The sequence below is a fragment of the Engraulis encrasicolus genome, chromosome 17 (assembly GCF_034702125.1).
Source record: "Engraulis encrasicolus isolate BLACKSEA-1 chromosome 17, IST_EnEncr_1.0, whole genome shotgun sequence".
In the NCBI taxonomy this organism is placed as follows: Eukaryota; Metazoa; Chordata; class Actinopteri; order Clupeiformes; family Engraulidae; genus Engraulis; species Engraulis encrasicolus.
The window spans coordinates 30,632,158-30,656,257 of record NC_085873.1 but is presented as its reverse complement, the minus strand read 5'-3'; the positions used below and the strand labels follow the sequence as shown (position 1 = coordinate 30,656,257).

Sequence of the window (24,100 nt, the reverse complement as noted above, 5' to 3'; positions counted from 1 at the left end):
CACTATTCTATTGCCCTCCAAAGGTTTCCCTGACCCCTTAGAGCACCCCCCTACACACACACACACACACACACACACACACACACACACACACACACACACACACACACACACACACACACACATGCACGCACCACTTTAATATTCTGGTACCCTTTTGGCCCCTTTAGCCCGTCCTTCTGTCCACTCCAGCAGAACAAGTGGGGCTCTTTGGGTCAATCAATGCATGGGCACATTCCTGTAGAGTACTCCACAGTTGCTGGGAGAGGAGAGGAGTGGAGAGGAGGATAGAGGAGATGAGAGGAGAGGAGAGGAGAGGAGAGGAGAGGAGGAGAAAGAAGAGGAGAGGAGCGGAGAGGAGGATAGAGAAGAGAAGAGAAGAGAAGAGAAGAGAAGAGAAGAGGAGAGGAGAGGAGAGGAGGAGAGAGAAGAGGAGAAGAGAGAAAAGGAGAGGAGAGGAGATATGGTAAGAGGAAAGGAGAGGAGAGGAGAGTAGGAGAGAGGAGAGGAGAGTAGGAGAGAGGAGAGACACATCTGTCTCTCATTTTGTCTTAAGCTGGCTCGTGCCATACATACCAAGCTGGCACACAGCAATGAAATGTCAAGGAAAAAAGATATGAAAAAAATCCAAGTCCAATCAAAAAAAGAATGGAACAGTTGCCGGGACAGACGTGCCTGTGTTGTCTTGGTCTTAAGCTGGCTCGTGCCATGTGCCACATACATACCAAACTGGCACACAGGCGTCCTCAGTGCCCTTCCCTGTGTGTGTGTGTGTGTGTGTGTGTGTGTGTGTGTGTGTGTGTGTGTGTGTGTGTGTGTGTGTGTGTGTGTGTGTGTGTGTGTGTGTGTGTGTGTGTGTGTGTGTGTGTGTGTGCAACATGATCTCCAAAAATTCCGTGCTCCTGGACACGGATGTTAAGGACACAAAATCCGTGTCCAGGAACACAGATTTTGCCAAAATTCCGTGCTCCTGGACACGGAATTGTTTTCTGTGATGGACACACGGAAGTGCTCTCTCTATACTCCCACAGCTCTATGTTTCCACAGTCCTGTGTTTTCTCAGGATTTTTCTCATTTCAAATATTTTTTCTCAAAAATAAAAAAATCTGACAGGTTAGGGTTAGGGATTGTTTTGGTCTGGGCACAGCCAGTTTTCTTTCATTCATTATATAGCAACCAACTGGAAAAGGTATTTCTCAAAAATATGTCTTTTAATGACAGGTTAAGGTTAGGGGATGTTTTGGTCAGGGCACAACTTAAATTGCTATAGCATTATTTTGTTCAGGATTAGCATTTGGTATGTATTTTCTAATGATAGAGTTAACACAGTGCTGTGGCAATAGCCTATAGAAAGCACTTCCGTGTGCCCATCACGGAAAACAATTCCGTGTCCAGGAGGACGGAAAACAATTCCGTGTCCAGGAGCACAGAATTTTGGCAAAATCCGTGCTCCTGGACACGGATTTCGTGTCCTTAACATCCGTGTCCAGGAACACAGATTTTTTTGGAGATCAGGCTGGTGTGTGGGTGTGCGCACGCGTGTGTGTGGGTGTGCGCACGAGTGTGTGTATGTGGTCTATGAGAAGCATCCATAATGCCCTATTCCCATTGTTGTGTATATGTGCATGTATGTGTGTGCATGTATGTGTGCGTGTGTGTGTGTGTGTGTATGTGAGTGTGTTTGTGTGTGTGTGTCTGGTATGTGGGCAGAAGATTTAGAATGAGCCGGGAATAGAAATTAAATATCAATGAAAGTGATCCAAGTCCAATCAAAAGAACATGTTATGTGGACATGTCTGTATTGAAACATGTCAGTATTGTTTTCCTCAAAGCTGGTACACAATGTCACACTCAGTGCCCTACCCTTCAGTGTGTGTGTGTGTGTGTGTGTGTGTGTGTGTGTGTGTGTGTGTGTGTGTGTGTGTGTGTGTGTGTGTGTGTGTGTGTGTGCGTGTGTGTGTGTGTAGATCTAATAGCAGAGACTTACGGGTGGCATGGTCGGAATGGGGTGTCACCCCAACTGCATGGTGGCATTAGGGCATGTGACATGTCTGCAGCATCTGTGTGTCATTGTGCTTTTGTCTGTGTGTGTGTGTGTGTGTGTGTGTGTGTGTGTGTGTGTGTGTGTGTGTGTGTGTGTGTGTGTGTGTGTGTGTGTTTGTCCATGTGTACAGCTGACCCCTTTCTCCCTCCCCCCCCCCCGCCCCCCTGTCGGCTTCCCTGGATGGGCGTTTCAGCGAAAATGTGTTTCCAATAGAGTACATGGCATCTAGAGCCCTGTAAGGGACGCTCGGGCCACCAGAACATCTACACTCAAGAAAGGAAATAGTAGTTTGTATGAATAATTAGCCAAGTTAACTAGACAGACTCGTCCAGTGGCCAAAAATATCAACACAGTATCAAGTCAAGTCAAGTCAAGTCAAGTCAAGTTTATTGTCAATTTCTTTACATGCACTGGTCATACAAAGAATTTGAAATTGCGTTTCTTGCTCTCCCATGCAGACATAGACTAATCTAGGTAAGGACATAGACAGTATAGACATAGACAGTACTCATACATGGACATAGACAGTATGGACGTAGACATTGCTCATACAGACATTTAAGTGCAAGACTGGACAACAGAAGACTTGTAGAGAACATACATTAAGAGGAGGTATTTTGTTGTGCTTTTCCTATGAGTCCTTTATAGCGTTCTGACATAGTAATAGTAGCATTTGAAGAAAATAAATAATTAAAAAAAGGTTTATTAAATACACCAGCAGCAGTATGTGTGTGTGTGTGTGTTTTGTATGTGTTTTGTGTGCGTGTGTGTGTGTGTGTGTGTGTGCGTGCGTGTGTGTGTGTGTGTGTGTGTGTGTGTGTGTGTGTGTTTAGTGCAGGTAGAAAGTGCGGTGTGCGTCTGTGTGTGTGTCTGTGTACCTGTGTATGTGTGTGTGTGTGTATGTGTGTGGGTATGAGTTGTTTGTCAGTGTGTGTATGTTTGGGTTTAGTGCAGAAAGTGCAGTGTGCTTGTGTGTGTGTGTGTGTGTGTGTGTGTGTGTGTGTGTGTGTGTGTGTGTGTGTGTGTGTGTGTGTGTGTGTGTGTGTGTGTGTGTGTGTGCATGTGTATGTTTTGAGTTAGTGCAAGTTGAAAGTTCAGTCACAGATGTAGTAGTGCAGGTGGAATGTTCAGTCGCAGATATGGTGGTGGGGATGAGGGGGGGGAGCGTTGTCAGTGGCCTGGCTGGCTAGAGGCTGACAGTGAAGGGAGAGTGGGTTGAGTGTTCAGTATCTTGATTGCTTGATGCATCGTGCTGCTTGCAAGCCTGGTGGTACGGGAACGGAGGCGCCTGTACCTCTTTCCAGAGGGCAGGATGCTGAACAGTTTGTGTGCAGGGTGGCTTGTGTCTTTGATGATCATCAGAGTATCAGTATCATCCCAACTCGTCAATTTCTGACTACCTTTGACCAGACTTCAATTTTTGACGTCAAGGGTAATACCTTCCACGTCGCATGTTGACTATTGTGGCCTAAACCTAAACCTTTCCCAAACGCTAACATCAGTGATGTTATGCTGCCACAAGGGGGTGCTTTTGAGGCACACATTACATTTTGACTGTCTGGTCAAAGGTAGTCAGAAATTGATGAGTTGGGATGATACACTGCAAAAAATATTGTTGGCAGGCAAGTTGGTCTTTGTAAGTCCTTGGTCCATATAAGCCATGGGGTGGGGAACCGTTTTCATTCGAGGGCCACTTCAAATTTTATAAAGTCTCAAGGTCCACCGTACTACGAACACAAACCAGGATTTCCCCCTGCAATTAAGGTCTATATTGAAAGTGGCCACCTTTACAACAGACCCCACCTTCCCGAGGTCCCGAGAAAATATAACTTAATTGTATTGCAAAGGTAATTTCTAACATTTCTTTACAAGACGTAATATTTTATGTGAAACTTTAAACATTAAAATTAGGTCAGGGCCGGATAAGATGGCCTCAAGGGCCATAAACACCCTTGGAGACATAGGTTCCCCACCCCTGTTATAAGATCACCACAACAGTCAACAGCCCGGGCCCACCATGGCGAAGATGGCCATACCAACAGGACATGCTTTCTGTCATAGCTGATTTTTGGCCATAGAGCATGCAGGGCATTTGCCCGGTGACTGTGTATGATTTTGGCCTGGTCCTCCCCTATATGTAGTGGCATCCATCTTCATGCCGCTACAGCTGACCTCTCTGAGTCAGATTTAAATATTCATTTTTGCTGTTGTGGTAAATAAATAGCTTGTAATAGATGACTGAAAATGTTGTCACAGGCTTCATTGTCTCTCTCAATGCCTGGCGGACTGGTCTTGGCTAAAAATGCCCGGTCTGATTTTTTGTCCCAGGCCAGCCCTGCTTTCTGTGTTGCATGATGTGTGTTCTGTGACAAATACAGAACAGTGCATCCTGCATCTTAGTTACAATATCCATTATTATATGTCAATCTCACATATGCATCATCAACACTCAAAATAATGAATTCTGTGACTGGAAGAGAATTTCGTGTGAGGAGAAGGAAGTCAGGTTATAACACAAGAGTCAAGATTCAAGATTCATAATTCATTTTAACCCTCCTGGGGTCTATTTGACCCCATTCAATGTTTAACGTCTGAAAAATACATGAAGTACACAATTATTTTGCTTCATCTTTGATGACTTTTATGTATGTATGGGGTCAATGTGAAAAAAGTGAAATTTCCACAAAAATGTTTCCCCTAATTGCTGTACACATTTTGGTTACATCTGTGTTCATTGGGGTCAATTTGTTTTTTATGTTCCCAGAGCAACAGTAAATATCTGAGGCATAAACTGGTGCAAAAGTTATTGCTTCTACTGATTTTGTAGACATTTTAGTTCCTGGGGTCAAAATGACCCCAAGGATCACAGATGTAACCTAAATCTGAGGATAACAGGAGGGTTAATTGTCTTGGACATAGGCTACATAGCTACCACATAACACACAACACTGGTGCACATAATGCCACAAGTTGGCTTCATTTTATTGAATATGTACTGCCCCCTGGTGTCGAATATGTAACATTTAACAACAATATTTCCAATTTGTTCCATGAAAGCATGATGTTTTGCCCTATACCTTGGCTCTAACACTATGATAATGGCTACCCCGGTGCGATTCCGGCCGGAGTAATTTGCAGATTCCTCCCCGTCTTTCTCTCCCATTCACTTCCTGTATGCTCTGCTCTCACACGGTCCTGACAGAAAGGCCCAAAAAGCCAAAAAAAGAGAAAGTATGATGCTCATTGTGGCTGGGTGATGGGGGTGTGGGAGCTGAGACTGAATGTACTATGTGAACCTTGATAGTGTCACTCAAATCTGTGTTGTTTCTCCAATTCTGCTGGTGTGTGTGTGTGTGTGTGTGTGTGTGTGTGTGTGTGTGTGTGTGTGTGTGTGTGTGTGTGTGTGTGTGTGTGTGTGTGTGTGTGTGTGTGTGTGTGTGTGTGTGTGTGAACTGTACTGTACTGCATACAGCTGGGTCTCATTTTGCTCTGGATGGCTCGGACAGCTGTGTCCCTCTGGGAGCACATTATCCAGGCTTAACATACAGGCTTTCCGCATCATCATAGGCGTGCACAGATAGACACGTGGTGTTGCTTGGGCAACACCAAGTTGCCTTTAACAGACAAAAGTGCCCTTTTGAAAGTTCGTTTTTTATTTTTATTTTTAATTATTTTATTCATTAAATGTAGGGTTAGCGCTGTATTCGATGTTCCCATCATCATTTAGACATAATTGTCAATTAAAATAGCGTGATAATAATGCCCCGAAATCCCTCATGCCCCCTCCAACGGCACACATCTCTCCCTTTGTCAACGTGAGCGCGCTTGAACTGACAGATTCGGAAGCGCGTTGCACAGGCAGCAGTGTGGCGGGCAGCCCCACATGCCGTTCTCCCCTCCAGCCAGGTAACAGTCAATAGCCTATTTATGATGTTGAAAGTTGCGTGTGACTTTGGAAGTGATCTAAAGAGAGCCCTGGCTTTCATAATGAGACTTTGCAAATTGTGCATTTAGGCCCTATCAAATCTACCGCAGAAGAGGTAGCCAAAGTTATGTCAACAATTAACACGTGTAACATGATTGCAAACACCATTATATTAGCCTAATGAATCCAGAAGTTGCTCAAACAGTTCCAGGTCTAAAGATTAATAGAACGTTTGGGAAACAGCAAGAGGATTCATGTATGTTTGGGAAACGTTGGCCTCCTGATGAAATATGCAAGGCACCAAATCACACGTGTGACCGACGGCATGGAAAAGAACAGCGGTCACGGCCAGGGAGAAAAAAAAATGTTGTGCGTAAATTCCAGCAAATCTGCCACTTATAGCCTTCTGCACAGCACAGCAATAAAAGCAGGGTGCACACAGCAATGTCTTATTCGGGGGGAAACAGGTAGGCTATATAGAGGATTGTGCTTGACACCTCCAGAAAAGTGTAGCCTACACGGATAAAACCTCCGACCCAAAGTAGCAGTTTTCACTCACAATACCCGGTGTGGTAGCTTTTGTGATATGCACCGGAATTCTCATCCGCCCTGTATCTGCTTGTAGACCGAGTAAAGTTAAGTACAGGGTACAGTTGGGGTAAATCAAATATGCCTGTGTAACAACAAGACTCTGGTCTAATTTCAGAGTGTAGGCATAACATAAATGACAGTCCCAAAACAATTGCTGACCATATCGAAGATTGTGTATGCCTAATCTCTGTTTATGTTGACATTCGGTTCCTGCCATACATTTGTCCCACATCGCTTGCAGTAGCCTCGTACAAGCAGATGTACATGCGGATGAGAATTCCGGTGCATATCACAAAAGCTGCCACACCGTCCGTGTAATAGACTAAATCCTTCTGACAACGTCTTGAAATGCGAGTTAAAGTGTACCTCCGGGATTTTGGACACCAGACCTCATTTCCGAGTCAGCCAGGGTGTAAACAATGTGTCCAGAACGTTTTTTTCACATTCCATGCAGTCCTTGTGAATTCTCATATCCATGTTGCTAAGCTAGCGCAAGTGAACGGGGATGGTAGTAGCCTGCCCCCAAAAATAGTCTTATCCCGTTTAAACAACATTCAAAACAAAACCGTTATTATACCATACTGCAAGTGTAAATACTTGTCTTGATAGAATGAAGTTTGAAATTAAACCAACATTGCAATCATGTTTGATCACCATCAGCAATTTGTGTTCCGGTTTGAAAGCTTGACAGCCGCGGAGTGATATTCCTAGTACAAATCCTAGCTTCGTTTGACACATCTATAACTTTTCCATAGAGCGAACTCCAACATCTTTGAAGTTTGTAAAACTGAACGATTTCCCCCCCTCCCTGACCTCGCTCGCAAACATCAAGAGTAATGCTTTCTGTCCGACTTTGTAAACCTTTCGTAACATTGAAACATATGCCATAACAATGTTTGGTTGTTACTAGATGACCCGTGTGTCTACACAGCATGTTGGCGAACAGAACGCACACTCTTCTCCCTTTCATCCTCCCATTCCATCTCGTCTCAAAAAACATTCCATGTAATAATAACTAGAGCTACGAGTGACATATTTCACAATGTCAAGCCAGATCACATAGCGTTGCGTAACTTATGAATCCAAAGGAATACGGCAAGTCATGTCTAATTATATGCCATTTGTCACAGCAATTACACAAAATAACAGTAAAGCATTACAATATGCCAATCCAAAGGGGTAACTTCTAGCCCAAGTTTTGGCTAACGTAGGCGAAGCCATTATACCACTGGGCTACCATCATAGAAGCAAAAAGCATAGCAAACCTGTTCTTCGGAGACTGTTGGTGCGCGCCACAAAATGTAGATCTGGGAATGCGGTTGGCACCGCGGACACTTTTAGAGTTTTCCGTGTAGGTATTAGACTTCGAGAAGGACTTTGTGAAGTCGTCGGGACTGAAATGGTCACTGCAAAGCACCGGGGTAGCTTACGGAGCGTCTCCATCGGTGTGTTGATGTAGCCCTGCAGCCAGGAGCCAGAGTTTGGTTCTTTCAACATCTTTCACGGAAACCAATGGAAACTTGCCGATACCCATCTGTGGGCTTTATTATTGCAGTTGGTATATACACACTGATGTACCATGGTGCGATGTCGTTGGGTTTTAATCCACTATTCGATCCGAAAGCAGTTGTAGAACTAGCCTTGATTTGCAATGTCTCTTGCGGGTCCCTGCAGTGGGTGGGTGGGCTACATCACAACTGAAGAGAGCAAAGTAAAATTCCGCCGACCCCGAGAAAATAGTCTCTCAACATGGCAAAATCCACGCAGTGCAAGGTTGGTTTAATTTCAAACTTCATTCTACTAAGACAAACATTTACACTTGCAGTATGGTATAATAACGGTTTTGTTTTGAATGTTGTTTAAACGGGATAAGACTATTTTTGGGGGCAGGCTACTACCATCCCCGTTCACTTGCGCTAGCTTAGCAACATGGATATGAGAATTCACAAGGACTGCATGGAATGTGAAAAAAACGTTCTGGACACATTGTTTACACCCTGGCTGACTCGGAAATGAGGTCTGGTGTCCAAAATCCCGGAGGTACACTTTAAGCTTTAATATTCGTCTTAACAGTTTGAAACACACATGAACTAATTAATATCGGTACTAATGGAGTAAAAATGGCCGAAGATGCAGAGTTTTCCAAGTAAGGAATCTGTTAGAATGAATCGCTTCCTGACCACTGCTCTAGAGACACACAGTTAAAGCGACAGTACACTTAGTCCATGTGGTAAATTATGCAGTAGGCATGGTACTCTAACTATTTTAACTTTCCAACATAATATTCATCATTTAAAAAATTTAAATGTTTTGTTTAGCGTACTGTGGCATGTTTATTAAAATGTGATTTTTTTTTTAAAAAAATCACCGAACCGTTATTGCAGCCGCCAGTTCCACTTCCCCCCACCCTCACTCCAGGACCTGCCCCCCAAAATGTCTGTGCACGCCAGTGCCCATCATCATATCGTTTACACACCCTGGCTCACACTCTGACATACACACACGCACACGCCCGCACGCACACACGCACACATGCACAGAGACACACAGACACGTACGCATGCACACAAACACTCACACGCCCTCACTACAATGCTTTACATTACATTAAGCAGACATTTTTAGTCAAAGCGACTTCCTACAAAAAAAAGAGGGTGGAGAAATAAAGCAACACACACACAAACACGCACACGCACACACACACACACACACATAGACACAGACACACTCACACACACACAAATGCACACACAAACACACGCACGCACGCACGAGCGCACGCACGCACACTGCTTTCATCACTCTACCTTCCCATATAGAGTCCTACTTTGCTATTTGAGAACATATTTGAGTGCACATTTTTGGGGTTTGCCCAAAAAGAACTTTGAATAGTTATAACACCTCACCAATCATGGAGGCTACAGCAATTAAAAATCCGCATTCAGCTCATGCACGTCTGGTTCCAATGATTTATTACTACGATTTGAACGAAACACTGAATGAAAAATGTTTCACATTTACATAATGTACACGTTCTAACCTTTTTGTGTGTGTGGTTTTTTTTAGGATTGTTTTTTTATTCTGGGATTGTTTTTTTGCTTCTGGGCAGTATGCAGCGACAGTACCTGCTCAGCTCCGTTCAGCTGGCCGAAAAAATGAGGGCTGGTTTTTGAACTGTACTTGCCGTGCTGTACTTGCTAATCGAAAAGCAATAAATGAGTGCACGGTCAAGTGCTGTGTTGAGTCGAGCTGTACCGGGTAGAGAACGGGCAGTGGAAAAGGGCCTTTTGTGTACAAGGCCATTAGTTGACAGAGGCAGAGTTTTACAACCACCGTGTGTAGGGCTCTGGTTCACTTCTTCTGGAGTAGCCCACTAGATGGCCTCCGTCTGCTGATCTGTGAGAGCAGAGCAATTCAGGCATCATGACAGTAACAAAAAACAGCATCACATTTGTCACTATTTCTATGATGCCTAGACACAGGATAGGGAGGGATATTCAGTGGGTGTTATATAATAAATAAATGTGTGGGTCACCATAATTGTGTTTCGTGTGTACAGAATAAATGAAATCCCATGCATTTCATTGGCGAGGCAGAGCAGAAAAGAGAGACAATTTTCACGTTTATTTCTGTGTGTGTGTGTGTGTGTGTGTGTGTGTGTGTGTGTGTGTGTGTGTGTGTGTGTGTGCGTGTGCGTGTGTGTGTGTGTGTGTGTGTGTGTGTGCGTGTGCGCATATCACTCACAAGTTGGTGGTGGGGGAGAGGGATGGATATGCGCAAGTGTGTGTGAGTGTGCATGTGTTGATCACTCATGTGTTGGTTGGGGGGTTGGGGTGATGGATATGTGAGCCTGCCTTCCCCCACTCTGTGTGTCTATCCTGTGAGATGTTTCTGTGATGAGCAGGCACTTGCCTGTGGTTGCTGGCAGGTTTACACTTGTTCCAGACTGGATGTCTGTCTGAGAACTGAGGGCATTTGGGCATGTGTAAAATGGAGATGGAAAAGTCAACCGAAAAGAGCTGCAGAACACACAACTATTTGATATTTACATATTATATATTATATATATTTATATATGTTATACTGTTTTATATTTGCAAAGCACACAACTATATCATTACAGTTGGAATTAAAAATGGCGTTTGACCCTTGCATATGGTTGCTTTCCCCAAACACAGGTTTTCATCCCTCAACCCTCTCTCATGATAATGTTGTGAGGGCATATTTCAGCTATGTGCTCTCTTGTTTCAAATATGTCTTTAAAAAATGCACACACATGCTGAACAAATTGTAGGCCTACTTAATTAATCTGCTTCACACAATACATCTCACTTGTAGTCTCATTCAAACTGACTGCAATACTATGCAATACTGAACCAATAGCAATGCAGTATCAATTAGGGGATATACAGCATCTTGCATATTGATTCATGATATTATGATATCTGCTGATGGTCGCTTGTCTGGAAACACAAGTAATCTCCTCCCAGAATACTCAAGCCAAATGGAACATAGAGGAAAATGTGATAGCCAAACGATATGTCAAACGATTTCCCTTCTTCATCGAAGCAAGAAGGAGAAACGACTGGCAGTTTCAGGCAGAAAATCATAGAAAACAGTGACCTATGTGTTTATGTGTATGCCTTTGGATGCAACTAATACCCGTTTCGAATACATCAAATAAAAGGTGTCTAACATCACATGAAAAAGGCTGCAAGGGATCCAGAAAGGCCCCAAAAAGGCCACGTGAAAAAGTAATTGACTGGAGCTTCATTACTGTAAGTGGTGACAGTCACGTATATACTCCACATCTCATCTTCTCTCCTCCTTCTCTGCTCTCTTCTCCACTCCTCTCCTCAACTCCCCTGCCCTCCCAGACAAAACCCCTTTCCTGTCCCTCCCTTATGGCAATAAAATCCCACATTTGACTGGTGACCAAGGATCAAAATGAAAAGATGTGACAGTAGTGCCACCTGTTGGACCTGGATAGTCACTACAATGTCTACATAATGACAGGGCCATTTGTGGAAAGAGCCCTTCTGGTACAAACACTCTAATTATTTGAACCACTAACTACAAGTTAAATGGGCTTTCAAAAGGTCATTTAGGACCCCTGAGAGCATGAGAAAGAAAATGATCAGGGTTCTTCACAGCATAAAACCACATACACCTGTCCATGTATGTGGCTGACAAGAGGCCTAATATCATAATGTGGCTGAGTTGACATATACTTAATTGATCTTGAGGGATATAAGGGTGTCCACGATGGACATTATACAAATATACATATGACACATTTTCATATGCCTACATAGCTTAGTGCATTCACTGAACTGTCCATGCTACCATGCTCAGGGTACCTCAGTCAAGGAGAAGGATGGAAGACAGGTTAATTACACTGGTTAATTAACCCCTACCCCCCCTGGCAGGTTGGCAGTCAAACTGGCAACTTTTGGGCTATAAGGTTACCCATGACTGCCCTAAGGAGTCGAAGCAGGATGGAGAAATAGAGCACGCCATACAGCCTCGGGTTTCAGTAATTTCGCCTCATCTCATTCCCTCTTTTTCATCTTCTTGTGGCGATGACAGTATTTGGGCATTCTTTATGACAGCGCATCAAGCCACAAGAAGTTTTCAGAAAACAAGGCTGGAGATCAGAGGAGGCAACAGGAGGGATAGGATAATTGATTATTGATAATTGATTATTAATACTGATATTGATATGGATATTGATCTCCCCCATCCTCCTCCATGACTGAGGTACCCTGAGCATGGTACCGTCCCGCCGCACTGCTCCCTTGGGGCGCCATTGAGGGCTGCCCCCTTGCACGGGTGAGGCATAAGTATGCAATTTAGTTGTGTGCAGTGTGCAGTGTTCACTTGTGTGCTGTGGAGTGCTGTGTCACAATGACAATGAGAGTTGGAGTTTCCCAATTGAGTTTTCATATAGAACCATATGGAGAGTCTGCTCCTGCAAAACTTTTGACCTGGTCCCCCAAAAGGCGTTAGAACCAGGTACTACAATGACCCCGTCTGTCTGTTTGTTTGTTTGTTTGTCTCTCTGTTTGCCTGTCTATCTACCTGTCTGTGTGTCAACTCTCAGTGTTTTCAGTGGCCTGCGGATGGCGCCATACACACATCAGGTGTGTACATCTATATTATTGGGCATAGGACCAGGTGGCTATCTCTGATTGCTCTAGTCTACTGCTGCTGCAGATCATAGTCTACAAAGTGAATTCAGATGGGCATCTTCAAGAGATGCATCTCCGTCATGTCTCTGATGTGGAGTTGCGCCCGCCACAGATTTTCTTGAGAAATGTCAAGGTTTAGGCTACTAAATGAACAATAATAACACATTTGTGGCTGTTACTATTTAAGCATGAATAACTGTCTCTCAAAGCACCGTTCTGTTTGGGTCATTTTGTTTTCAGCAGTGTGCATTACGTAACTTACTACTTGTAGTTAATACACGTACAAATAACATACAATATAGGTAATAAAAATAAAACTATATGTAAGTAGGACTATATGTAAGCTTGCCATAGCCTACATACATACATACACGTACATACATACATACATACATACATACATACATACATACATACATACATACATACATACATACATACATACATACATACATACATACATGATACATACATACATACATACATATATACATAACATTTTTTTCAGCTTTAAACTGTCCTCCAGTGCAATGCTATTGTCATGTAAACGAATGGAACTAAATACTCCCCCTTGTAGACTTATTGATATTACTCATTTCACGATGCAAGGTCATACATGAACGCCAGGTGGCAGAAGAGGACTTCATTAACCAAGAGAGCCTCTACCTCCAAAAAGTTTTTTGAAACAGTGGTATATGCACCCAGCGTGATTTTTGCTGTTATCTTCATTATCTTCTTGCACGCCGACATTAATTAGCCTATAATTTATATTTCGACGGGAGATTTGGAGAATAAATCGCATTAGGCCTAGGCTACATTTGTTCTGATCAAACCACGCATATCAACTGAGAGAAGTGAGTGAAAGTGTATGCCTAAGCTCAGTCGCTGAGTGAGCTCCCTTACCTGTTTTGTTTGAACAGGTAACTGATGTCGTGACATTTACTGTAACATGGCAATTGTTCTCCGATGACATTTGCTCTCTCTCTCTCTCTCTCTCTCTCTCTCTCTCTCTCTCTCTCTCTCTCTCTCTCTCTCTCTCTCTCTCTCTCTCTCTCTCACATTCAAAGTAGTCTAGGCCTACCCATTAGCAGGTCACAAGCTCGCCAGGTTTAAAAAAAACAGGCTCCAAAAAAAGAAAGGGTCACTCGCTCCGGGGTAAGACGCCGCCGGTGCCACGCCTTGCTTTTATGAAGAGCCCGATACAAAGGAATCTCCCCGGGGGGCTACCCAGGCCGCCGATGTCCTTATCGAGGCAATCTCATTCTCAAAACACACCACAGATTGTATAATAATGGAACCTGGCTATGGGTATTCAAATGGCGCTGTCAGTCCGTCGTCTACTACAGGTCTTTGCAGTCTGACAAGCACCACACGGCCGTCGGTGAGATAGCCTATAAGACTACTAGCTAAGTGAGATGGGATGATGTTTTCAGACCATAGGCCTACGCATTTGGAAATATCAGTCCTAAATAGCAACATTTCGAAAAAGCAGTCCTAAGTAAGATGTTGTTTTTTGCTGCCGTGATTAGTCTAATGTATGGTATTTTTGGTGAATTGGAGTAATACGCTTAGCCTACTTGGGCAAGTTTATAATAATATCATCGAGTGCTGAGGACTACTTGCAACAATTATTCGAGGAACAAGCGTGTAAAACAGTATAGCTGATCTCTCTAACAGTAGACTACTCGACGTAAGTCTCAGTGAACGCTAGGTGGTGAGTGTGGCCCAGCCAAGTGCCTTCTCGCCTCGAGGGCAAGGCACTAAAAAGGAACGCGCGGAGCCAATCGGAACGCAGCAGGCAATCCACCCGACTGTCCTATAATTTGGAGTTTCACGAAGTTAGGATCTGCCATTGCCGAAGTGCCTCAACAAGGACACATCTCACACAGGAGTGTTGTCTACGGATTTTCACCAAAGACTAAAGACAGCAGTTTTTTTTCTTTCATTTTTTGCTGTCTCGGTTGTCAAACTACAGCTTCAGCGGTGCTCAAGGATTTTACAGTGGAGGGCATTTTCTCTTGTGGTCTACCACCCACGATGAGTGGACCGGCGTACGACAAGAAAATTCCCGGACTTTTGACAGACCTACCGGGCTCTATGAGTTGCCATCCGACATCCAAGGACTCCCCGACTCTCCCTGAGTCGTCAGCCACGGACATGGGTTACTACAGCGGACAGACGACCCACGGTCATCACGAATACTACCAGAGTCAAGCGTACGCGCAGCCTATGAACTCGTACCACCAATTTAGCATGAGTGGAATGGGTTCTACAGGGGCTTATCCAACGAAAACTGAATACCCTTACGCAAATTCTTACCGACAATATGGACACTATAACAGAGACTTGCAGACCCCACCTCAAACTGCAGGTAAGATAGCCTATTTATTCGAGAAGAAAGTAAACTGTTCAATGCGCATTGTTTTTCGAAGTCCTTGACCACGCCAGTGGGGTTAATATAACCTTAGCCTATTTGTTATTTTGCAAAGGATAATACAATTGCACTGAATTAAGTGAAGTGTGTTCTGATGTCTGAATGGTGCAACGAGACTTTAAAACAGTAGCGCGCATCAACAATGATAAAATTATTCCGGTAGCCTGGTATGGCCTCGGCATATGTAGAGCAAGTAAAATAGGCTACAACATGACACTGATAAATGCGCTTTTAATAGGTCACCATTTTTAATACACAGCAAAAGTGTACTCCTGAGACCATCCTCGTTTTATTCGATATTTGAACCTTAACACATGTCATTGTCTTGCCAAGAAATTATCTGGCAAACTGATACGCATTTATTTTCCTTTCTTGTATGCAGACTGCTGATAACGTCCTACAGTGCAGTCTGCTAACATGGTTTACTGTTTTAATCGCACCTTTTGACTGCCCATAAAACCATTACGATGTTTTTAATGGCAATAAAACGATAATAAATCGCAGGTGCTGAGTTGACAGTGTATTGATGTAAGCTGGGTCCATTGTACTACAACCATTGATGAATGATCACTCGAGGTGTTTTAAATTACTTACTGTAGGCCTACTTTAATTTAATAGGCTACAAGGCGATAAAGTAGGCTACATGATAGCCTATTATTTCATTCCAGTGAGAACATGGTTCAGCTATTATAAATAATATTATAAATATATTACAAATTGCACAGTAAGCCCAGTCATTCGGAGATGATAGACATGTGGATACGTTCAATATAATAATTAATACAAAATGTAATATACACTAAAATTATTAATATGAATTTAGAATTTTAAAAAATATATTTATGGCCCAAGTATTCATCCCCATTGCTATTATTTGTGTGTTGGAGCCAGGGGATGTAAAATGAACTCCAATGTAAATGTGAAATTCTTTTTCTTAGGGCACATGGGTCTCACTAGATATTTAGCTGTTTGATTCAAAGTGTCCTTTGCAACAACAAATTGTCTGCAGGATTTTATAGGCACGCCAGATTGGATTTAGTGTGGTTGGACACGCATTGCGCATCGTTTCTGTTGCGCGCCAAAGCGCGATATGCTTCTTCTTCGGATGCTAACCTGTGAAATCTTTGACTTTGTGACTACGCAGTGAAGGAAGAGGTAGAAACAGAGGTTCGGATGGTCAACGGCAAACCAAAGAAAATCCGCAAGCCCAGAACCATCTACTCCAGCTATCAGCTCGCGGCCCTGCAGAGACGATTCCAGAAGGCCCAGTACCTCGCGCTTCCAGAGAGAGCGGAACTAGCAGCACAACTCGGCTTGACTCAGACCCAGGTATGCTAAACAAAAACAAGGCTCCAACTCCTACCCCTGCATGTTTAGAATATCATTTGATACCCCAAGTCATCATTTAATCACGTATTTTCATTTTAGAAATTGGTTTAGAAACGTGCGTTTAGTTTGTAATCGTATCCTGCCACTGTGTCTTGGTTACACAAACAGTGCGCAGTGCACATGTGCTTTTGCGTCAGTCTTAATTCTTTCCTTTGATTTTTTTCATTTCCAATAGGTAAAAATATGGTTCCAGAACAGGAGATCCAAGTTCAAGAAGCTGTACAAGAACGGAGAGGTCCCCCTGGACCACAGCCCCAACGCCAGCGACTCCATGGCCTGCAACTCTCCCCCATCCCCCGCCATATGGGACAGTAATGCGGCTCACGCCAACCCGGTAGCCCGGGGACAAGTGCCTCAGCCACCCCTCAGCTCCACGCCCCCCTACCTGGAAGATTACAGCAACCACTGGTACCAGCAGCAGAACACGCACTTACAGCATCCGGGACCGGTGCATCATCCGGCTGCGCAACAGAGCGTCGGGGCGGTGTACTAGCAATGGCATGGACTCATGGCCGTAAATTTTGACTGTCAAAGAAAGAGACTTGTAACCCTGCACAGACACACAGATGCAGATACCGATACAGATGCAGCCACAGACAGCGCACACACTGAGTCTGTCCCCTTCCTCCTTCCCCCACGCAAACACACGCACACAAACACACGCGTCCACTCTGCGGTGGTTCTGAGAGGCTGTTCATAAATAAGTCGAGATGTCCTCGAGAAAATTATAAGCGTCTGCGGGCTTTTAAGTGCCTTCATCGTGGCAGGTCATGCACGCATCACGGGCTTTCAAGAAGGGCTCTCTGCGCGCTCTGTCCCTTCTGGCTCGGGTTTTTGTAATATTTAAAAAGAAGAGAGAGAGCAAGAATGCAGTGGTTTTAAATTATTATATTTTATCGATCCTGTTCTGTTCTTTGTATTTTTGTTATGCAATCATGTTGGCAGCCTTTTTTAAATAATCTAAAGAATTTAATAACGCAAAGTGGCGTTGTTGCAACTCTATGCAGGTGTGCGCCCAACAGTTCGCGTCTCTGGAACTCAGGTCATAAATTATATAAATTTGTACAAAATGTTGAAAGATGTATATATGTGTGTAAAGATTAGAAACCACTAGCCTACATCATATTCTTCTGGAAACAATCCAAAAATACTGCACGGTGGTACCATTTTATGACATTGTAATTAGTTGTCTTGGTATTATTATTATTCTGTCGAGATGAATAAACTGTAATTTCAATCCCGAATTTTGGTGTGTTTTGTCTGATACCAATCGAGTATGGTAATGCCTATTTTTGTTGTACAAATTACTGATTTCAACAGTGCATAGCTTTTATGAAGTTAAAGACAACACTGGCGTTGAATAGCCTAATGTCCGCATTAGTCAGCAACGTTCTGTGGTTTAGCCTACTACAAACCACTTCGTTGTCCTACCACACAGCAAGCAGGTAGAACATGCAAATTAAAGAACATGCACATTCACATCTCGTGGCTTTTTGGATAGTTTTCCCATATTCTTCGTCTGTTTGGCATAAGCAGTGGTATGTTTGGTTATGCAAGAACAGCGCCCGGTGTGGTTCGTGCAAAGGAGCCGTAGGACGCGACAGGCAAGCAGACATTGTGGAGTCGCTGGATTTTATTAGTATTTGGTTGCCAGATAACAAGAAAGGCCACGACGGGTAAAGAGAGAAGGGGTGGAGGAGAAATGTCTACAGCAAGATTTTTTTTCGCCCCAGGGTTTACTCGCATACTGCGTGCGTGGACATACCAAACAAGCGCGTCAGAGGGGTTGAGAGAGGAGAGCGACCAAACATGCAAACGAGTTTTGGCGGTGTTTCAAAGACTTTCTTTTAACCCTTCATCTGCTGGTATATGGCAGCGGATTTTAGATATGAGAGATGAGTCGACCATTGCAGTTTAACGTTTTGCTGTGTGCAGTGGCAAATAAAGACGAGAGAGAGAGAGAGAGATATTCGCGGAATGGGTTACCTATTTAAAATAAAATCCCAGGAAACTATTAAGATTGACCATCTTGAATAAGCACGTCATCGTAACAATTAAACTCACGACGCAAGCATATATAGTTTTCTTTTTAAATAGCGCCTTTGCAATTAACTAATAAGATGGTAGCTACTAGACCAACGACAGGGCTTTATAATGCACAAGGTAGCATCTGATTTGAATTGGATATCTGGAGGTGGTCGGAGCCCACTGGTGGCAGACACACGCCGCCAATAGAATTGTTTTTCCAGGCTAAACAGCAAGCGCAAACTTAAATTAGGTGTGAATAAAAGATGACATCACCCAATAGTTTTTTTGTACGTCGCACTGAACGCCAACATTTTTTTCTTGAGGATAAATGGAACTGGCGCCGAGAAACCTATACGTGGCTGAAAGACCGTCTCCCCTTCTCACTTGCATTTCTCGCATCTAGGCCTTTCACGTCTTATGTTTACACACACACACACACACACACACACACACACACACACACACACACACACACACACACACACACACACACACACACACACACACACACACACACACACACACAACTCATTTTCATTTCATTCAACGTTTAGTTATGCTTCATTAAAGCATCTTCGTGGTGGTGTTTAGGCATGGCCATAACCTATGTGTAAGCCTACAGATTAAGTGCAGTACACTTCACTTCACTGTTAGGATACAGTAATTCAGAATCATCGTGTAGCCTAGGTAGCCTCATTGATTAATACCTTTTTCTACATTGATGCACAACACTGTCAAAGGGGCATTTTTAATCAATGTTCAATTTAACAATTTAAAACGGCCAAATAAAAGACAAATATACGCCTACTATCCTACATGGGAAATGAAGCAGGCCTAATTAAATAGACTGACAACTCATCATAAAATATGAATAGAATTAAATTGTTTAAAAAAGGCCGTGCAAACATGGTTGTCGACAGATCCGAATGGCTCTGTCTAATTATAAACATGTTTCAAAGTCTCCTTTTTCAGTTTTTTTTTTTTTTGGCTCAGTGCGTCTTTTTTGGTCGCGAAATAACGGGATGCAACGGAAAAGAGGCCATCCCAAGGAGCCGCAGAACCCATAATTTATTAAGCCTCTCGTTTAAATCATACGATACACAGACCGCTAATGCTGAGCTTGGAGTCCCCATATGGACCACACAGCGCTCAGACGCCGGGAGATCACCAGTGCGCATACTGACTGCGCAGAGACTAAAAGCTACCAGGTCCACGATAGTCGCCCGTTCTGCAACTAGGCCTGAGAAAAATATTTTCTTCTTTCTTGATTCGAACAGAATCCAATTTTAGCCTAATTCACACACGGGCATCGCCATGGGCTACGAGTGAACTTCACTCTTGAGAATGCGCAAATGTAAAAAGTTGCTGTGAGGTCATTACGCATGCGTGGCAGATGATCCATATTCTTAAGTATTTAAGTATACATATTTAAATCACTCAAGTGAAAAGGGCAGTTTGTCTATTTGCTTTTAATTTTATGCAATACAGCAGATATTCAAATGCCAGAGTAAAAAAAAAACACCTGTAGGCTGTAAGTTAATAAATGACAAGACTGTTTGTCATAGGCTACTTCATGACACATGTCATTAGAAACAAAACCATCATAAAATAACATCATAACACCATTCTACATTTTGATATATTTCAGGTTGTGTAGGCCTTCCATAAGCTACAGGCATATGATTCAGCTCATCCTATCAGGCCTACACAAACAACAGTCAGCGAAAACCTTGCCATTCGTTTCAGCATCAGCAAACTCTTCCTACTCTGACCTTATCACAGTTAAAAGAGACACTGAAACTGTTGTCATATTCAAGCAATATCAATAATTACAGAATATTTATTATACATACCTTACTATAGTATTTCATATGATTTAAGGCCTGTGTGCTGTTGAATATGTGTAATAATTCAACACTTACTAATCTGGACCAAATTCACTCTAGAAGATGTTAAATCGACTCTCTAAGTGTTGAAGTAACAGTGCCAAATATATAGTGTATGACCTCCTATCTCCTGACAACACATTCACCTGCCAGTGTATTTAGGGAGTCACAATGGACAGCCATTGGAGGGCACAGCACCCAGTGTCAACAAATCACTGATGAGCACTTCCACTGATAAGGACTGCTGGTATGCTTGTGGGAGCAACATCTAGAGACATCTCAGAGTATGAATAGATATACAGATAAGTGAGCAAATAAATAGCCGTAAATCAATAAACAGTTTATAGTGTTAGTGTTAGTGTAATCACAGTGCCAGCAGTGCCAACAGTCAGAGCATGAACTACCTTCAATTTGATGCACTGATGAAGACACTTTGTTGAAATGCATGGGCATGTAGCTAGAATTTAATTAAGGCTTTTTAACTCAAATGTTCTTTTTCTGCTTTTACATGGCTGTTTTTTTTGCTTTTACATGGCTGTTTTTGATGAGCACCCGTTTTTATTTATTTATTTTGGTACTCCCTTCAAAGGGTGGAATATGACCACAACATCTATGGATCAGAACAAATAGCTTATTATATATCATATCATATTTTGTAAGACACTTTGTATTATTATAAGTGTAATGGAATGTAACACTACATTCGCAGCAAAGTGAATGTCCAAATACGACAAACAAGCTCCATCTTTTGGCCCATGCCAGAAATACTGACATCAACAAATAAATAAATAAATAAATAGGGATACAAATACTGGGATCAGTATCCAATGTACAGCAATAGCGGTTTCAGGACTATCCGGTTTCTCTGCCGTGCGACTTTCAGAGAGGGGCTGCTTTCTCACCCACCCACAGAACCTGTCCGTCCACTTAGTCCTCTTTCAAGCCCTGAATGCAGTCATCCCTGAGCCCCAACGTAAAAAGACAAGAATGGCGCATGTGATGTCTTTTTATATTTATTTTTTAATTGGATCAAATTTCCTGTATGAGTGTGCCTATAATGGGGCCTGGCTTTTCATGATGGCTCTTTCACCGTGTGGCACAGCAACATAATGTATCCAAGGCAGGCGTGCATTTCTCGAAAGCATAGTCTTTAGCCAGTTAGCAACTTGGTTAGTTGTCAATTTAAAATCGCATCGCAAACAACAATGTAGTTTACATAGTTAGCAGCTATGGTTTCGAGAAATGCACGCCAGAAAAGTCATGACAAAGAGTTGTCCAGATGACAGCTCTATCTGTACTTACTGTATTTAATGCCGTTTACTGGCCCTTTACTGTGTTATCTATTAGTCATAGTATTAAGAACACTAGTGAGACACCTGATATATCAAAAAAAAGTGTAATGCATAAATGTGCAATACATTATGTAAAATCTGTGTTGAGCACTTCCTTAGAGTATAGTATGTAGTGTGAGGACATGACATATTAATATGCTGCATGTAGATACACTGAAAATAAATAAATAAAGTGTTATTCACTGCTGTATGTAATGTACTTTATTTGAAGTACTAAAGGAGTTGACTGTGGGACTACTTCATGGCATTAACCTCTTTGCAGTTCCGCTCTCTCTCTCTCTCTCTCTCTCTCTCTCTCTCTCTCTCTCTCTCTCTCTCTCTCTCTCTCTCTCTCTCTCTCTCTCTCTCTCTCTCTCTCTCTCTCTCTCTGTTTGTCTCTCTCTCTCAATTCAATTCAAAAGTGCTTTATTGGCATGTCAAAAGAAACGCTGTGTTGCCAAAGCATAGTACAGAACATATAATAATAAGATGATATAATAATCTAAATAAAATAATCTCTCTCTCTCTCTCTCTCTCTCTCTCTCTCTCTCTCTCTCTCTCTCTCTCCCCCCCCATGCCTTACCCATGCACAGACACACACAAAATGACATGCATTGACTTCACAGAACTGTTCGATTTAATTCAAAGTGGGCTTATTAGCACGACTGTTGAGACGCCGTGATACCAAGAGTTTGAGGAACAGCAAAACAGCACATTAGTTGCCACCCTCGCCCTCTCACCATCTCTCTCTCTCTCTCTGTCGCTCTCTCTTTCCTTCTCCTTCTCTCTCTCTCTTTCCTTCTTCTTCTCTTTTTTTCTTTCTTTTCCTTCTCCAATCTTTCTATCTCCCATCTCTTCATGCGGAACAGCAAAACAGCACTTGCCCTCACCCTCTCCCCCCCCCCCCCCTTCTCTATTTCCTCGGCCTATGGAACACATTAGTTGCCACCCTCACCAACTCTCTCTCTCTCTCTCTCTCTCTCTCTCTCTCTCTCTCTCTCTCTCTCCCTCTCTATCCATCTCTCCTAGTCTCTTCATTAGTTGCCAGTTGCCACCCTCTCTCCTCACTCTCTTTCTCTCTCTCTCTCTTTCTCTCTTTCTTTCCCTTCATCTTTCAATCCATCCATCTCTCCCGGCCTGGTCTCTTCATGTGTGGCCTATGGAAAAGGCTCAAGCTTTTCAGCAGTGCCACCAAGGGACCCATTCGTCACTCAGATGAATGAGGTGGTCAGGGACTGCTGGTCGTGGTGTGTGTGTGTGTGTGTGTGTGTGTGTGTGTGTGTGTGTGTGTGTGTGTGTGTGTGTGTGTGTGTGTGTGTGTGTGTGTGTGTGTGTGTGTGTGTGTGTGTGTGTGTGTGTGTGTGTGGGCCCTTTCCTTCCCTGCCCTACCAAGCCATGCATGAACTGCTGAACTTGAATTTGATCCGTCAAAGGCCAATGCTTTGCAACACCCCCTAAAAACAGACATGAGAAGTCAGCAAATTGTGTGCGTGTGTGTGTGTAAATATGGTTGGTAATTATCTATGTGATAAGTGTGTACGTATGTGTGGCAGAAGCTTGGTGTGTGTGTGTGTGTGTGTGTGTGTGTGTGTCTGTGTGTCTGTGCGTGTGTGTGTGTGTGTGTGTGTGTGTGTGTGTGTGTGTGTGTGTGTGTCTGTGTGTCTGTGCGTGTGTGTGTGTGTGTGTGTCACAGCCTTTGCACGTATTCATGTGGGGTCGTGTGATGCTTGTGTACGTGAGAGGGCAAGTGTTTGGGTGCTGGGTCGTCGCCTGCAAAACAACTAGAAAAAGCAACAAGAAAAGAAAAATGTCCCTGAAAAAAACCTCAAAGGAAAAAAAATGAACACAACACACCCAACACCAGTGTTGCCAGATTGGGCGGTTGCCCGTCCAATTGGGCTACTTGGGATGGCCGTCTGCGGGTAAAAATGGGAAAAATTGGCCATTTGACGTTTTTTTTTTGCCGTTTTGTGCCCATAGAAACCAATGCAGCTTGTTGAAATTGGGCGGAATTTACCGCATTTTGGCGGTTTTTGAGAACCTTTTGGGGCGGTTTTGGATCAGACAAATCTGGCAACACTGAACAACACCCAAGGCAGAGGACACAACCGCACAGGGTTGAGCTGGAGGTCAGTGGGCAGTTATAGGCAGAGGGGGCACAACTGTCATCAGGGTGAAGGGGAGAGAGAACCAGTTGGGTAGGCCAGCTGCAAAAGAAGATACCCACCATCCCCCCACACCCTCCCCCCTTCCCCCCCATCCCTGCTCTCCATAACCCCCC

At 43.3% G+C, this 24,100-nt stretch overlaps 1 protein-coding gene across 1 annotated transcript; it reads left to right on the top strand.

Annotated features, from left to right (window-relative positions):
- Positions 1 to 14,585: 14,585 nt before the first annotated feature.
- Positions 14,586 to 17,223, top strand: dlx3b (distal-less homeobox 3b). Its single transcript, XM_063221298.1, has 3 exons — positions 14,586 to 15,122; positions 16,330 to 16,514; positions 16,750 to 17,223. The coding sequence occupies exons 1-3, from the start codon at positions 14,789 to 14,791 to the stop codon at positions 17,065 to 17,067; spliced, it is 837 nt and encodes a 278-aa protein (XP_063077368.1). The 5' UTR covers positions 14,586 to 14,788; the 3' UTR covers positions 17,068 to 17,223.
- The last annotated feature ends 6,877 nt before the right edge of the window (positions 17,224 to 24,100 follow it).

Bases quoted from the DNA above. Each gene is read 5' to 3' on its own strand.
- dlx3b (XM_063221298.1), top strand. From the start codon at position 14,789: ATGAGTGGACCGGCGTACGACAAGAAAATTCCCGGACTTTTGACAGAC. The intron at 15,123-16,329 runs GTAAGATAGCCT...GTGACTACGCAG, and splicing joins GACCCCACCTCAAACTGCAG to TGAAGGAAGAGGTAGAAACA. The intron at 16,515-16,749 runs GTATGCTAAACA...CATTTCCAATAG, and splicing joins TCGGCTTGACTCAGACCCAG to GTAAAAATATGGTTCCAGAA.